Source organism: Pelophylax lessonae (genome assembly GCF_965119305.1).
Source record: "Pelophylax lessonae genome assembly, chromosome: 1".
Lineage (NCBI taxonomy): Eukaryota > Metazoa > Chordata > Amphibia > Anura > Ranidae > Pelophylax > Pelophylax lessonae.
This window is the reverse complement of record NC_138768.1, coordinates 33099890-33117670: the sequence shown is the minus strand read 5'-3', so window position 1 is coordinate 33117670 and position 17781 is coordinate 33099890. Positions and strand designations below refer to the sequence as shown.

Below are 17781 nucleotides of genomic sequence, written 5' to 3'. Positions count from 1 at the left end.
GCTGACACTAGCCGGTGACTCGTATTCCTGACTTCCTTGCCATTCTCCGGGTTATGTAGTAATAGTGGGCACAATGGACGGCACAACTCGCTGATGCATCCTGATGTAACTTTGTATAAATGGGCCATGCCCGTCATCCGCTGACATTTCCACACACAAAGGGTTCTCGGGATGGATGATGGTTCTCGGGGTGGATGATGGCTCTCGGGATAGAGGGTTCTCGGGTGGAGGATGGCTCTCGGGGTGGAGGATGGCTCTTGGGGTGCAGGATGGCTCTCGGGTTGGATGATGGCTCTCGGGATAGAGGGTTCTCGGGTGGAGGATGGCTCTCGGGGTGCAGGATGGCTCTTGGGGTGCAGGATGGCTCTCGGGTTGGATGATGGCTCTCGGGGTGGAGGATGGCTCTCGGGGTGCAGGATGGCTCTCGGGGTGCAGGATGGCTCTTGGGGTGCAGGAAGGCTCTCGGGTTGGATGATGGCTCTCGGGGTGGAGGATGGCTCTCGGGGTGGAGGATGGCTCTCGGGGTGGGGGATGGCTCTCGGGGTGGAGGATGGCTCTCGGGGCGGAGGATGGCTCTCGGGGCGGAGGATGGCTCTCGGGGCGGAGGATGGCTCTCGGGGCGGAGGATGGCTCTCGGGGCGGAGAATGGCTCTCGGGGTGGAGGATGGCTCTCGGGGTGGAGGATGGCTCTCGGGGTGGATGATGGCTCTCGGGGTGGAGAATGGCTCTCGGGGTGGAGAATGGCTCTCGGGGTGGATGATGGCTCTCGGGGTGGAGGATGGCTCTCGGGGTGGATGATGGCTCTCGGGTTGGAGGATGTCTCTCGGGGTGGAGGATGGCTCTCGGGGTGGAGGATGGCTCTCGGGTTTGAGGATTGCTCTCGGGGTGGAGGATGGCTCTTGGGGTGGATGATGGCTCTCGGGGTGGAGGATGGTTCTCGGGGTGGAGGATTGCTCTCGGGGTGGATGATGGCTCTCGGGGTGGAGGATGGCTCTCGGGGTGGAGGATGGCTCTCGGGGTGGAGGATGTCTCTCGGGGTGGAGGATGGCTCTCGGGGTGGAGGAGGGTTCTCGGGTTGGAGGATGTCTCTCGGGGTGGAGGATGGCTCTCGGGGTGGAGGATGGCTCTCGGGTTTGAGGATTGCTCTCGGGGTGGAGGATGGCTCTTGGGGTGGAGGATGGCTCTCGGGTTGGAGGATGGCTCTCGGGTTGGAGGATGGCTCTCGGGGCGGAGGATGGCTCTCGGGGTGGAGGATGGCTCTCGGGGTGGAGGATGGCTCTCGGGGTGGAGGATGGCTCTCGGGGGGGAGGATGTCTCTCGGGGTGGAGGAGGGTTCTCGGGGTGGAGGAGGGTTCTCGGGGTGGAGGAGGGTTCTCGGAGTGGAGGATGGCTCTCGGGGTGGAGGATGGCTCTCGGGGTGGAGGATGGCTCTCGGGGTGGAGGATGGCTCTCGGGGTGGAGGATGGCTCTCGGGGGGGAGGATGTCTCTCGGGGTGGAGGAGGGTTCTCGGGGTGGAGGAGGGTTCTCGGGGTGGAGGAGGGTTCTCGGAGTGGAGGATGGCTCTCGGGGTGGAGGATGGCTCTCGGGGTGGAGGATGGCTCTCGGGGTGGAGGATGGCTCTCGGGGTGGAGGATGTCTCTCGGGGTGGAGGATGTCTCTCGGGGTGGAGGATGGTTCTCGGGGTGGAGGGAGGTTCTCGGGGTGGAGGATGGCTCTCGGGGTGGAGGATGGCTCTCGGGGTGGAGGATGGCTCTCGGGGTGGAGGATGGCTCTCGGGGTGGTGGATGGCTCTCGGGGTGGAGGATGTCTCTCGGGGTGGAGGATGTCTCTCGGGGTGGAGGATGTCTCTCGGGGTGGAGGATGTCTCTCGGGGTGGAGGATGGTTCTCGGGGTGGAGGATGGTTCTCGGGGTGGAGGGAGGTTCTCGGGGTGGAGGATGGCTCTCGGGGTGGATGATGGCTCTCGGGTGGATGATGGCTCTCGGGGTGGATGATGGCTCTCGGGGTGGATGATGGCTCTCGGGGTGGAGGATGGTTCTCGGGGTGGATGATGGCTCTCGGGGTGGAGGATGGCTCTCTGGGTGGATGATGGCTCTCGGGGTGGATGATGGCTCTCGGGGTGGAGGATGGTTCTCGGGGTGGAGGATTGCTCTCGGGGTGGATGATGGCTCTCGGGGTGGATGATGGCTCTCGGGGTGGATGATGGCTCTCGGGGTGGATGATGGCTCTCGGGGTGGATGATGGCTCTCGGGGTGGAGGATGGTTCTCGGGGTGGAGGATTGCTCTCGGGGTGGATGATGGCTCTCGGGGTGAATGATGGCTCTCGGGGTGGAGGATGGCTCTCGGGGTGGATGATGGCTCTCGGGGTGGATGATGGCTCTCGGGGTGGATGATGGCTCTCGGGGTGGAGGATGGCTCTCGGGGTGGATGATGGCTCTCGGGGTGGAGGATGGCTCTCGGGGTGAAGGATGGCTCTCGGGGTGGAGGATGGCTCTCGGGGTGGAGGATGGCTCTCGGGGTGGAGGAATGCTCTCGGGGTGTAGGAATGCTCTCGGGGTGTAGGATTGCTCTCGGGGTGTAGGAATGCTCTCGGGGTGTAGGAATGCTCTCGAGGTGTAGGAATGCTCTCGGGGTGTAGGATTGCTCTCGGGGTGTAGGATTGCTCTCGGGGTGTAGGATTGCTCTCGGGGTGGAGGATTGCTCTCGGGGTGGAGGATGGCTCTCGGGGTGGAGGATGGCTCTCGGGGTGGAGGATGGCTCTCGGGGTGGATGGTGGTTCTTGAGATGGATGATGGATGGTTGTGGTGACCATAGCAGGCTGACACAAGCCGGTGACTCATAGTCCTGACTTCCGTGCCGTCCTCTGGGTTACGTGTTATTAGCCTCCACAATGGACGGCACGTCTTCCTGGTGCATCCTAATGTAACTTTGTATAGATGGGCTGTGCCCGTCATCCGCTGACATTTCCACACACAAAGGTTCTTATTATCAATGATATACTCCGGAGGAGCTGATTAACCTCCGCTCAATGCCGGGGACAATTAGAATGTTGGTGACATTTCCATATACGGTGAGGTGTCGCTTCTCCGGGATAACCATCCCCCAGCTTTCACCCTGTCTAGACCAGATTTTAGACATTCTATTGGATGGCGTTCGTGGAGTTCAGGATTTCTTTTGTTCTTTTTGCTTAGTTTTATCAGTAAAAATTATAAATGTGTAGGGACCACTGGCTGTGCTTCTACATAAAATTAGGGAACATCACTATTGCCTCATAGTAAAAGGGTCCAAGAGCGAAACTCTGGGCATTTTTTTTTTTTAAATAAATAGCCCCAAGTGTTTAAAAATAAAAAACAAAAGCAGCTTTGCTTGCGGTAATGTCTATGGCGTTGCCCCCCGTTTGAACTCCTTTCCACCACTAGATGCAGTGGCGTAGCGTGGGGGGGTGCAGGGGGGGTGGCCGCACCGGGCGCAACATCTGGGGGGGCGCATCCGCAGTGTCACTCTGTCTGTCTGACTTTGACATACACAGTTCACACACTGTCTGCGGCTGCCTCCATCTTTAGGCTGGGAGATGTCCAGCGCGGCCACCCTATGGCTGAAAATGGTGAGTCAGGGCGGGGTTGGACTATGCCTCACCTGTCCATTGGTGTAGGGTGGGTTGGCGTTGCAAGCCAAGCCCGCCTATGCCGCCTCTCCTCACTGCTCAGTCAGTTTAGCAGCGAGTGTGTCAGCAGCCTGGCTCTGTCACAGAGTGAGTTTTTTTTATCCCCTGATTAGAGCCAGAAGTTCTAATAGGCTTCAAAATAGGGTGGACCCGGGGCGCAGAGCAGTGCGCCCCCAGCCCACCCATTGTGTGACAATAGCAAATGAAAATTCGCTATTGTCATAAGGATCCTCCTCCTGGCCAATCAGGAAGCGGAACCGAGGCAACTAAGATTAACTAATCTAGTGGAAGAGACTCGAGTGCTAAAATCCCGCGGGTTAGGGGGCGCAAATTACTTGCCTTGCCCCGGGTGCTGACAACCCACGCTACGCCACTGACTAGATGTCCTTAGTCTTCTAACAGGATGACCCTCAAGCGGCAGCTCTATGAGGCCCTGTCCTTAGTTTTCCAGGTTAAGCGATGCTGAGTGGCATAAAACTTAGAAGGCTGAAGACATCTAGTGATGGAAAGGAATAAAAATGGAACAACGATTTAGTAAGTATTCCCAACAGGATGACCCTCGAAGGTTGGTTCCATGACGCCCTGTTTTCAGTCTTTCTGGTTAAGTGATGCTGGGCGTCATTCAATTTAGAAGACTGAAGACATCTAGTGATGGAAAGGAATAACAAAGGAACCACGATTTAGTAAGTATTGCCAATTGGATGCCCCTTGAGGGGTGGATCCATGACACCCTGTCCTCAGTCTTTCTGGTTTAGTGATGCTGGGCGTAATTCAACTTAAAGGGAAATTCCGGTCATAAATTAAATTTTTCCTATTAATAGCATGTTAAATATCTTTTTCTTTGATATTATTCATTTTGTGGCTAGCTGCTTGTGTAGCTTAGAAAATCTTATCTAAACTAGAAAATCCGCTTCTTCCTGTTCTTCACCGACAATGCTATCTCCCTTTATCTGAATTTGCCAAGCTGTCTTTCACTTCCTGAAAGGGTTGTCCGTCTTTCCTAGACCTGCCCAGCCTCACCCCCATCCCTCCTATCCTTCACAGAACATGACATGATCTCCTCTTGTCTTCATAGCCTCGTTTTGGCCTTAGGCCAGCAGCTTTTTGGGAGATGGGGTCACGTGACCAGCGCAATATATGAAAGAAATAAGGTACAAAAGAACATTTTTGAAAGTTTTGAAGGATACCACTCTTATATTGCTCATTACATGTGAGTAATGAGTTTTAGGCTAGAGTGCGACTTTGGAATGCGAATTTGATGCGTCTTTGAGTGCAGTTTTGATCCAACTTTACACTCTCTGGATCGAAGTTGCATCAAAGTAGTGCAAATACCTTTTCAAAGTTGCTGATTTTCAGTGGCATAGATGGGAACGGGTGCCATTGAATCAATGGGCTGTGACTTGTCATGCGACTTTGTGTGCCCAAAGTCGCATGACAGGTCCCACTAGTGGAAACAGGGCTTTCGTCTATGTTGCCACTATTGTGATTTAGAGTGCAACTTTGATCCAACTTTACACACTCTGGATCAAATTTGCATCAAAAGTTGCATCAAAGTAGTGCAGGTACCTTTTTAAAGTCGCTGATTTTCACCTTAGCGTAGATGGGAAAGGGTGCAAATAAAATCAATGGGCTGTGACTTGTCAGGCGACTTTGTGTGCCCAATGTCGCATGACAAGTCACACTAGTGGAAATGGTGTGGTTGCCTGTACTATGATCATTGTAGACTGTAAGCTGAGACCCCTGAACACTTCCAGCTACACTGACAGTTCCCTCCCCTCCCCCTGTGTCCAGCTTCCTTCTCCTATGGTAGTCTTCATTCAAAGCCCAGCACAGCTATACTTTATATGCCCCCCCCCCCCAGCACAGCTATACTGTATATATGCCCCCCCAGCACAGCTATACTGTATATATGCCCCCCCAGCACAGCTATACTGTATATATGCCCCTCCCCCCAGCACAGCTATACTGTATATGTGCCCCCCCAGCACAGCTATACTGTATATATGCCCCTCCCCCCCAGCACAGCTATACTGTATATAAACCCCTCCCCCCAGCACAGCTATACTGTATATATGCCCCTCCCCCCCAGCACAGCTATACTGTATATAAACCCCTCCCCCCCAGCACAGCTTTACTGTATATATGCCCCTCCCCCCAGCACAGCTATACTGTATATGTGCCCCCCCCCCAGCACAGCTATACTGTATATATGCCCCTCCCCCCCAGCACAGCTATACTGTATATAAACCCCTCCCCCCAGCACAGCTATACTGTATATATGCCCCTCCCCCCCCAGCACAGCTATACTGTATATAAACCCCTCCCCCCCAGCACAGCTTTACTGTATATATGCCCCTCACCCCCAGCTCAGCTATACTGTATATATGTCCCCCCAGCACAGCTATCTGTATATATATATATGCGCCTCCCCCAGCACAGCTATACTGTATATGTGCCCCCCCCAGCACAGCTATACTGTATATATGCCCCTCCCCCCCAGCACAGCTATACTGTATATAAACCCCCCCCCCCAGCACAGCTATACTGTATATATGCCCCTCACCCCCAGCTCAGCTATACTGTATATATGCCCCCCCCCCCAGCACAGCTATCTGTATATATATATATATATGCCCCCCCCAGCACAGCTATCTGTATATATATATATATGCGCCTCCCCCAGCACAGCTATACTGTATATGTGCCCCCCCAGCACAGCTATACTGTATATGTGCCCCCCCAGCACAGCTATACTGTATATGTGCCCCCCCAGCACAGCTATACTGTATATAAACCCCCCCCCAGCACAGCTATACTGTATATATGCCCCTCACCCCCAGCTCAGCTATACTGTATATATGCCCCCCCCCCAGCACAGCTATCTGTATATATATATGCGCCTCCCCCAGCACAGCTATACTGTATATGTGCCCCCCCAGCACAGCTATACTGTATATGTGCCCCCCCAGCACAGCTATACTGTATATGTGCCCCCCCAGCACAGCTATACTGTATATAAACCCCTCCCCCCAGCACAGCTATACTGTATATATGCCCCTCCCCCCCAGCACAGCTATACTGTATATAAACCCCTCCCCCCCCAGCACAGCTATACTGTATATATGCCCCTCACCCCCAGCTCAGCTATACTGTATATATGCCCCCCCAGCACAGCTATCTGTATATATATATATATGCGCCTCCCCCAGCACAGCTATACTGTATATGTGCCCCCCCAGCACAGCTATACTGTATATGTGCCCCCCCAGCGCAGCTGTACTGTATATGTGCCCCCCCCAGCACAGCTATACTGTATATATACCCCCCCAGCACAGCTATACTGTATATATACCCCCCCAGCACAGCTATCTGTATATATGCTCCTCCCCCCAGTGCAGCTATACTGTATATGTGCCCCCCCAGCACAGCTATCTGTATATATGCTCCTCCCCCCAGTGCAGCTATACTGTATATGTGCCCCCCCAGCACAGCTATACTGTATACGTGCCCCCCAGCACAGCTATACTGTATATGTGCCCCCCCAGCACAGCTGTACTGTATATGTGCCCCCCAGCACAGCTATACTATATACGTGCCCCCCCCCCCCGGCACAGCTATACTATATACGTGCCCCCCCTCCAGCACAGCTATACTGTATACGTGCCCCCCCTCCAGCACAGCTTTACTGTATATGTGCCACTCCCCCCTCCCATGTCCTTTGTGATTGGCTCTTTTTTATGTCTTCATTTTCTCATGGATTAGGATGTACAATGCATCCTTTCTGATGGGAGAACACTGGGCGTGAACCTATTAGCTCCTCCCATCCTGTATACGCCCACTGGCTACACCGGAACAATGCTCCTCCCTGGAAGTGATGTCACTGGCATTCAATAACCACACCCATTTGCTGCTCTTGGACTCAGCAGGAAGAGGAATTGAAGTCATGTGACAGCACTGAAAACTGCAAAATAAAGGGAGAAAAACTGGATTTTTTCCATTTTGACACATAAGGCTGAACTCTGCTCACATGATAGATTGCAGGGGAGAATTTATGGTATTAGGCTGTACTTCCACTTTAAAAGACTGAAGACATCTAGTGGCTGAAAGGAATAACGGAGGCCACACTTTAACAAGTAATACCAATGGGATGCCCCTCAAGGGGCGGTTCTATGATACCCTGGCCTCAGTCTTTCGGGTTAAGTGATACTGGGCATCATTCAACTTAGAAGACTGAAGACATCTAGTGGTGTAAAAGAATTTACACGGATAGGTAAGTTGTATGATGCCCAGCATTACTTGACTTGGAAGACTGAGGGCAGGGTGTCATGGACCCACTCCTTAAGGGGCATCCTGTTAGTGATACCCACTGCGGTGCTGTCCACATGTTAACTCCTTTCCACCACTAGATGTCCTTAGTCTTCTAAGTTGTATGATGCCCAGCATTACTTAACCTGGAAGACTGAGGACAGAGTGTCGCACTAGTGTGAACTGGCCCTACGTTGACACCCGCAGCAGTTTGCAGATGTCAGTGTGAACCGCCGGCGATTCAGGTGCAATGCGGGAACCGCACAAATGTGAACCCAGCCTTAAAGAGGCCGCCCGAAAAAACGCACCACCCTGTTAAAATGCATTGAAAGCGCATCAATAACGCACCCGTGTTAAGTTTTTGATGCGGTTTTTGAGTCACGTGACCTATGAAAGATAAACCAAAGTTCAGCATAGTAAAATCACGGCAAAATCTCTGCAAATTTGTGTGCATTTTCGATGCCATTATCGCCAAAATTTTCAGCCGATATGTTTTGGCTGCGGAAATTTCAGCGTATCTTTAGTTCTGAGTATACAAGGGAAGAGGGGGTTCTGAGTATACAAGGGAAGAGGGGGGAGGGGGTTCTGAGTATACAAGGGAAGAGGGGGTTCTGTGTATACAAGGGGGGAGGGGGTTCTAAATATACAAGGGAAGAGGGGGGATGGGGGTACTGAGTATACAAGGGAAGAGGGGGGGTTCTGAGTATACAAGGGAAGAGGGGGGGAGGTTCTGAGTATACAAGGGAAGGGGGGGGGGTTCTGAGTACACAAGGGAAGAGGGGGGGGTTCTGAGTATACAAGGGAAGAGGGGGGGGAGGTTCTGAGTATACAAGGGAAGGGGGGGGGGTTCTGAGTATACAAGGGAAGAGGGGGGGGTTCTGAGTATACAAGGGAAGGAGGGGGGGTTCTGAGTACACAAGTGAAGAGGGAGGGGGTTCTGAGTACACAAGGGAAGGGGGGGTTCTGAGTATACGGGGGGGGGGGGTCTTAAATATACAAGGGAAGAGAGGGGGAGGGTTCTGAGTACACAAGGGAAGGGGGGGGGGGGGTTCTGAGTACACAAGTGAAGAGGGAGGGGGTTCTGAGTACACAAGTGAAGAGGGAGGGGGTTCTGAGTACACAAGGGAAGGGGGGTTCTGAGTATATACGGGGGGGGGGGTCCTGAGTATACAAGGGAAGAGAGGGGGGGGGCGTTCTGAGTATACAAGGGAAGAGGGGGTGGGGGGTGTTTACTAAAACTGGAGTAGCTGTGCGTAGTAACCAATAAGCTTCTAGCTGCAGCTTGTTAAAGCGTAACTCCACTTTTGTTGAGAAATAAACATTCCCCTCTGGGTGATCTCTGTACATTGCAGGGATTGTAACAAACTTTGTTGCAGATTCCTACCTTTTGTTATTCTGAAGAAATCATCGTTTGTTCCTCTGTGCTGAGTGGGTTAAATGGGAGTGGTTTCATAATTATCTATCAGCTGTGGCAGCTGCAGAGCTCTAATGAGGAAATCTGCTGGGCCTGCATCCCTTTAGCCGTGTTCCTATTGGGAGTATCTCACCAAAAATGATATTTTTGTTGCAGGGGATACCAGAAATCTGACTTGTAACTTAGTGCAGACTTCTGGGAAAATTGGTGAGCCAATCACAGAAGCAGGAAATTATGTTTCTGGGGGTGTGGTCAGTATACATTCTGTGTACAGAACACCTCCAGGCGGCCATATTGCTGGTCAGTATACATTCTGTGTACAGAACAGCTCCAGACGGCCATATTGAATTGCATTTTCAGAAAATGACAACAGCTGCAGAGTGAAAAGGAAAGGTCATTTTTAATAACATTCAATATACAATATGATTTGTGTAACAGTTGTATACGCTATATCGTTTTTTCTTTATTTGCTGATTTTTTTTCCCCAACGAAAGTGGAATTACCCTTTAACTTAAGCTTTGAAAATAAAATCTAGACACTGATTGGTTGCCATGCACAGCTGCCCTGGTGTGTGTAACTCTTTGGTTGACATTGATTATCTTATCTGAGTAATAAGACGTCTGCTCTTCTTTTTATTTCTCCTCTAGGCACTTTGCCTGCCTGTCCTCGAAGTACATGTGTCCGGGAGTTCCAGCCGTCATGAGCACCTTACTGGCCAACATCAATGCCTACTACGCTCACACCACCGCCTCCACCAACGTGTCCGCCTCTGACCGCTTCTCGGCCTCCAACTTCGGGGTGAGTTTCTGCCCCCCCCCCCACGCTTGTCATCCACCCTCCATACAATGCGGTTTTTCTGCTTGCCACTCTTTATTTGAACTCTTGCTTTTTCTCCGTACAGAAAGAACGCTTCGTGAAGCTCCTGGATCAGCTGCACAATTCTCTGCGGATCGATCTCTCCATGTACAGGGTGAGTTCAGAAATAGCAGCAAAACACAAAGAGATGATTGCAGACTGCCAGCGCTCCCTCGCCTCTCCCTGTAATCCCGCTGCGCGCCAAATGGCTGAACCCTCCCCGGCTCCTCCGTGTAATTAACTATCTCCTGGAAGAAGATGTACAATCGGGGGCTCGGAGGATCCGCCAAGGGAGAGCGGAACCTGTGATTAGTGTGCTTTACAAACCGCGCCTGCTCTGATATTACTACAGGCACCGCTATTGATGACAGGGCGCCTGGAGGTAATTCTAGAAATGGGCGTTACTTCAATCTAACTATAACCTGTCATATCGCTTCATTACACTTCCTGGAAGGGGAGAAAATAGAGACATATTAGAGGCTTCAACATCAACTTGTCTGTCACTTTCAAGTTTTTTTTTTTAAAAGTGCCAACACCACAAAATGCAGAATTGGAGGTTCCCCTCCAATGTATAGCCAGTTGCTCATCCTAAAAGGATCATTCCACCCAAAAGGGGCATTATTGCTTTATAAAGTATATCATAAAATGAGTACACCCCTCACATTTCTGTAAATATTTTATTATATCTTTTCATGTGACAACACTGAAGAAATGACACTTTGCTACAATGTAAAGTAGTGAGTGTACAGCTTGTATAACAGTGTAAATTTGCTGTCCCCTCAAAATAACTCAACACACAGCCATAAATGTCTAAACCGCTGGCAACAAAAGTCAGTACACCCCTAAGGGAAAATGTCCAAATTGGGCCCAAAGTGTCAATATTTTGTGTGGCCACCATTATTTTCCAGCACTGCCTCAACCCTCCTGAGCATTAAGTCCACCAGACCTTCACAGGTTGTCACTGGAGTCCTCTTCCACTCCTCCATGATGACATCACAAAGTTGGTGGATGTTAGAGACCTTGCGCTCCTCCAACTTCCATATGAGGATGCCCCACCGATGCTCAATAGGGTTTAGGTCTGGAGACATGCTTGGCCAGTCCATCACCTTTACCCTCAGCTTCTTTAGCAAGGCAGTGGTTGTCTTGGAGGTGTGTTTGGGGTAGTTATCATGTAGGAATACTGTCCTGCGGCCCAGTCTCTGAAGGGAGGGGATCATGCTCTGCTTCAGTATGTCACAGTACATGTTGACATTCATGGTTCCCTCAATGAACTGTAGCTCCCCAATGCCGGCAGCACTCATGCAGCCCCAGACCATGACACTGCCACCACCATGCTAGACTGTAGACAAGACACACTTGTCTTTGTACTCCTCACCTGGTTGCCACCACACACTCTTGACACCATCTGACCCAAATAAGTTTATCTTGGTCTCATCAGATCACAGGACATGGTTCCAGTAATCCATGTCCTTAGTCTGCTTGTCTTCAGCAAACTGTTTGTGGGCTTTCATGTGCATCATTTTTGGAAAAGGCTTCCTTGTGGGACGACAACCATGCAGACCAATTTGATGCAGTGTGCGGCGTATGGTCTGAGCACTGACAGGCTGACCCACTTCAACCTCTGCAGCAATGCTGGCAGCACTCATACGTCTATTTCCCAAAGACAACCTCTGTATAGGACGCTGAGCACGTGCACTCAACTTCTTTGGTCAACCATGGTGAGGCCTGTTCTGAGTGGAACCTGTCCTGTTAAACCGCTGTATGGTTTTGGCCACCGTGCTGCAGCTAAGTTTCAGGGTCTTGACAATTTTCTTATAGCCTAGGCCATCTTTATGTAGAGCAACAATTCTTTTTTTCAGATCCTCAGAGAGTTCTTTGCCATGAGGTGCCATGTTGAACTTCCTGTGACCAGTATGAGAGAGTGAGAGCGATAACACCAAATTTAACACACCTGCTCCCCATTCACATTGAGGCCTTGTAACTCTAACGAGTCACATGACACTGGGGAGGGAAAATGGCTGATTGGGCCCAATTTAGACGTTTTCACTTAGGGGTGTACTCACTTTTTGTTGCCAGCAGTTTAGACATTATTGACCATCGTTCTGCCTCTTCTGAGAACAATCGGCGTGTCCCAGTGGACATTGTGTCCGCCGAACCCGCTGATTGGTTCCCATTGTGTCCAATCACAGCGGGAGCGGTTTGCCGGTGGCGTGGGTGCCCACCCCAGACCCCGTGCATGAAATCACGTACAGGTACACAATTTCACATAACTGGTTAAAGTGTTACTAAACACACAACAGTAAAATCAGTCTGTATATGCAGTAAAGCATGCTTGTTATACTCACTGTGGAACCTGTGCATTGTGTAAAAAGGCTGTTTGATCCTGTCTTCTCTGATCCTCCCCCTCTTCCACTGTCCCCAAATAATCCCCTGATAGAATGGAGCCTTGGGGGCACTTTTCACATGCTCAGTTTGGTGTGTATTGCTAGAGAATTTTTTTTTCTTGGGAGAGCGCATGTGATCAGCAGAGGGCCAAGACAGAAGGTCAGGGGTCATGCAGCATCATAGGCCAGTGAGAGGAGAATGAAAACTCTTCCTACAAGCTTTAACCAGACACTGATAGGAGTCACAGGACTGTTATATAGTGCTGATGAGAAAAGGTATTTAGTAGTTTATATTTACTAAAATAATTGCATTTCCATGTTCTCTGTACTGTGAAAGATCAGATAGAGGAAATGCAGGCTCCTGGGTTAAAGTCCTTTTTAATTCTCGGTGAAATCCGCAGATAAAACAGTGTCGGCGTGTTTCAGCCAAGGAAGACCTTAGTCCTCTAAAACTAAGGCCTTCCTTGGCTGAAACACATCAACACATTTTTTTTTTGGTGGATTTTACACTGTGACTTAAAAAGGATTCTACAGCCCATGGACAAATGCCAGCTACAAAGTGAGACTAGTTTCAGAGAGGCACACAGTGGAGTGTTTTGTAATTGCTAAGAAAGATTATGGTGTCTGCTCTTCGGCAGGATCTAAATTGGCTACATTTATTCCAGGTGCCTCAAAAGAGTGTACAAAATGGTAGTTTTTCTTTAGAAAGCAGCAACAGCTTGAATAGAAAAGCCTGTCTTCTGCCAGCATGCAGGGAAGGAGCTTTGCTTTCGGGTGTGGAAGCAGTGGTCTCTTTGCAGAGGTCAGACATATCGGCTGCTGAGTCAGACCTAGAGAGATTTAGTTCAGACCCAGCTGGGTGGCATGTTGTAGCTTTTAAAAGAGAGCATTGCTTTTCTATTTAGACTGGCTGTTTGCTCTGTGTGGAAGCAGTGGTCTCTCTGCAGAGGTCTGACACACAAAACACTGAATCAGAATACAGACAGCATGCATAACAATACAATGGAATTCATGCCCAATGCTAACTTCTTAAAAAGACCCCCCCCCCCCCCTGCACACACACACACACACACACACACCTATCCTGCTTACACTATGGAAAAAAGATCTGTATACCTAATATTTTGTAGTCGGGTCTAGTCATGTGATCCTGAAACTCTGTCTTCCCTGTTTTAGTGAATAGCGGCTGCAGGGGAGAGGAGGGAGCCTGGACAATAGCTGAGCCATGGGAGCCTATGGGTTACGTCACCACGCAAGGAATTCACAGCCCCTTTCAGTTTGGAGAGCTCTATCTCTGACTCCGCAGGGGAACTCTCAGACCTTTCTAAAGAGACTACTGCTTCCCAGGGCCGGGATAAGAGGTGGGCAAGAGGGGTGGCTGCCCTGGGCGCAGTGGTTTATTGCAAGGTTAGGCTGACCCTGACCCTAAGAGAAAAGGGGGGCACGCACTTTGGCATCTTTGCCCTGGGGGCTGGGTGACCTTGTCCCGGCAGTGCTGCTTCCACACAAGTAAGGGTGCTTCTCTGCAGCATGCTGGCAGCGGACTGTTTTTTCTACTTAGACTGGGGCTGCTTTGTCTGTGTGCAAGCAGTGGTCTCTCTGCAGAGGTCTGGCAACCTCAATTCTGAGTAAGAGCTATAGCTCCTTATTTAGCAGGATCGCTTTGCTCTCATCAGGACTGCCCACCTTTGCTGCCAGGAGAACCCCAAGAAATGCATTACCCTTGGGCAAAATGACAGAGTCTCTTGAAGACGGCTCTCTTGTATTTCTTGGAAAGACATCACACTAATGAAAATCTGAGATTTTAATAGGTATGAGTACAAACACTCACTTTCGCACCCTAGAGGTTGTAATGGAACCGCAACCACACAATGAGCTTGTGTGCTTCTGTCAGAATACCGCTTCTTTCAGTCTTGAACATAGATATCAGATATTCTAGCCGCCCCATACAAAACTAGCCGAGAATAGCTTGTATAAGATCTGGAACATTTATTCAACAAATTTACACCGAATATATACCACATCAGGTCAGGTGCCTGATTATATTATCATATGCAGATGAAATTGTGTATAGATATTGTGACAGGAAGTCAGGTAAATCTGGGAATGTAGTCACTGAGAGGAGACACATTCCCACCTGCTTTGAAAAGTTCACTAATTATTATAGGGTGTCGGCTGCCAAAGGCAGCAGGAAGGTGTAAAGAAGTTGAAAGGCCTTCAGCTGTTCAGAATGAGGAGATCAAGGCCTCTATAATTTGTCCAGAGAAAATCTATTGAGTGCTGCCTCCTGTCGCCTCTGTGGGCGGCTACCTTCTCACAGCTGGAACCTACCTAAGAAGTCTTCCCAACCTACTGTTGGGCCGACACTGCTGATCCTACAGCAGACACTCAAATGTCCATTTGTTTGCTTTTCACACAGCACAAACATTGTCCATTGAACATGTCCCTTTGTTTTCTTTCACACAGAAACACTTCGTCTTCTCACCTTTGAGACGTCTTCACTCGTTTTTACCCTCCTGAGCGCACACCGCTTCAGGAGGTCTTCCCCATGCTCACTCAGCTTTCAGGGGGCACACAGGACTGTCCTCTACCCACATGGCGTCAGGATGCAGCCGTTTGTCTGCCTTCCTCTCCCAGCCCACACGGCGACAGGAGGCAGCACTCAATAGATTTTCTCTGGACAAATTATAGAGGCCTTGATCTCCTCATTCTGAACAGCTGAAGGCCTTTCAACTTCTTTACACCTTCCTGCTGCCTTTGGCAGCCGACACCCTATAATAATTAGTGAACTTTTCAAAGCAGGTGGGAATGTGTCTCCTCTCAGTGACTACATTCCCAGATTTACCTGACTTCCTGTCACAATATATAATTAGCATATCTAAGGAACAACCTACACAACCAGTAGTAGTACTTTCCCAGTAGCAACTAATAGATGACGGTGATTTAATTTCCTTGAGTTAATTAACTAGCAGACATGCCATCATCAACCTCATTAACCAGTTCTGGACTGGAAGGACTTGCCCCCTTAATGACCAGGCCATTTTTTGCGATTCGGCACTGCGTTTCTTTAACGGACAATTGTGCGTTCGTGCGACGCTGTACCCAAATAAAACTGATGTCCTTTTTTTCGCACAAAGGGCTCTTTCACATGGGCGATCCGATCAGATCCGCCTGTCAGTTTTTTAGGCGGATCTGATCGGATCCTCCATGCAGCTCTATGGGGCAGCGGATGTCAGCAGAGACACCTCTACTGACACCCGCTGCCATCCGCATCCGATCCTGTGCTTGAAATCTGGACGGATGGAAACCCTATTTTTCCATCCGATCAGTAATCGGAGCGGATCTGATCTGATGAGAGCGGACAAGCGGTCCGCTCTCCTCCGATCCCCCATAGAGGGCAGCGGGGGCTGAGACACCTCCCTCTCCGCTCTGCAAGCGGAGATGGAGCTGTCATCCGCCCGGCTCAGCGGGGATCGCGGATCTATCCCTGCTGAGCAACACGGATCCGCCTACGGAGCGGACCGTGTGAAAGAGCCCAAATAGAGCTTTCTTTTGGTGGTATTTGATCACCTGTGTGATTTTGTTATTTTTTGCGCTATAAACAAAAAAAGAGCGACAATTCTGAAAAAATACCAATATTTTTCACATTCTGCTGTACAACATTCTCAAAAAAAAATCTAATTTTTTTCACATTTTAGGCCAATTTGTTTTCTGCTACATATTTTTGGTAAAAAAAATTGTCATAAGCGCAAAAGTTATCACGTCTTTAAACTACGGGAAAGATTTATGTAATTTTTATTGTTTTTCTTTTTTTTTTTATATTAGTAATGGCGACGATCTGCGATTTTTAGCGGGACTGTGACATTTCTGCAGACATATCTGACTCCTAACTGACATTTTTGACACTTTTGGGGGGACCAGTGACATTACTACAGTAATCAGTGCTAAAAATATGCACTGTTACTGTAATAATGACACTGGCAGGGAAGGAGTTAACACAGTGGGTGATCAAGGGGTTAAATGTAAGCCTAGGGGAGTGTTTTCTAACTATATGGGGGATGGGCTTTTGAAATGATCATAGAGACCTGTGATCCTATATAGAAGGATCACAGGTGCTCTGTGATCCTTCCAGAGAGAAGAACGGTCAGCTCTGTATACAACAGCTGATCGTTCTTCTCTCTTAGCAGGGAATGATCGCAGGTGCCTGGCGGCAATCAGAGCCGCCGGCCCCATGCATCGTAGTCCCCGCTGCCAAATGGGGGCGGGAGCGCGGTGCACGCTCGCCCCCTAGCTGCAGGCGCGCGACCGACGTACAGCTACGTTGGTTTGCGCAGTAGAGGCTGCCTGCCGCAGTATATCTGCGGCGGGCGGTCTGGAAGAGGTTAAATATACAGTACACATTATTATAAGTGTAAACACATCACACCTTAATACACAGACAATAGCAGGAGACCACCAGTAACAGACTGTCCTTCTCCTACATTGAAGAACCTGGAATCCACATCCAAGGAACGCCTCGACCATTCAGAAGTTACAGACTTCATGGGAACGGTCTACAACAGGCTACATGGCAGAGCTCATACAATGTTCCTTAATTCTGATACAATGGAATTAATGTATCATAGATTTCTTGAGGGATATTGTGGATGATAATCACTGTTCCATTTTAATCAAAACCACATTCTCATTGTCCATCAAGTAGTTGTCCATCATTTTCTCAGTCACCCTGTGCCCCTAATAGGCACAGGGAGAGTTACACATAAGAGGGGCCTAGGGAGATGAGAGAGGGATTTCTCAACCTCTCTAAGGTAAGCTGGGTTCCACGGGGCCCCCAACCAAAGTGACTCCCGTCACAGGAGTAACCTAAATGGGCCACTGATTCAGAGACAGAAGATGGAGAAGTTTTCATACCTGATGTCTGTATCAATCTCATACAACAATGATCCTTTGATCCCCCTTATCACATCTCACCCATGTCCCATCCTGCACCCCTACCCAGAGCCGTCCGTCTTTCAGTGAGAACAAGGCCACAGGGGAGCCTGACAATGCCGTGTGATGTGAAGCTTTACATTCATAATAGATGAGCCATCATGAAAGGAAATGTGTCTGTTTGATTCTTGCTTTATGTTGCAGACAGTAACTCGCTTTGTTGCTATCTC

At 49.9% G+C, this 17781-nt stretch overlaps 1 protein-coding gene across 1 annotated transcript in view; it reads left to right on the top strand.

Moving 5' to 3' along the window:
* Positions 1-17781, top strand: part of UNC13B (unc-13 homolog B) — a 703803-nt gene that overhangs the window by 573593 nt on the left and 112429 nt on the right. Inside the window, exons 20-21 of the mRNA XM_082256386.1 lie at positions 10031-10181; positions 10285-10353. Coding sequence (XP_082112512.1) covers positions 10031-10181; positions 10285-10353 — 220 coding nt within the window. The remainder of the gene's footprint in view (positions 1-10030; positions 10182-10284; positions 10354-17781) is intronic.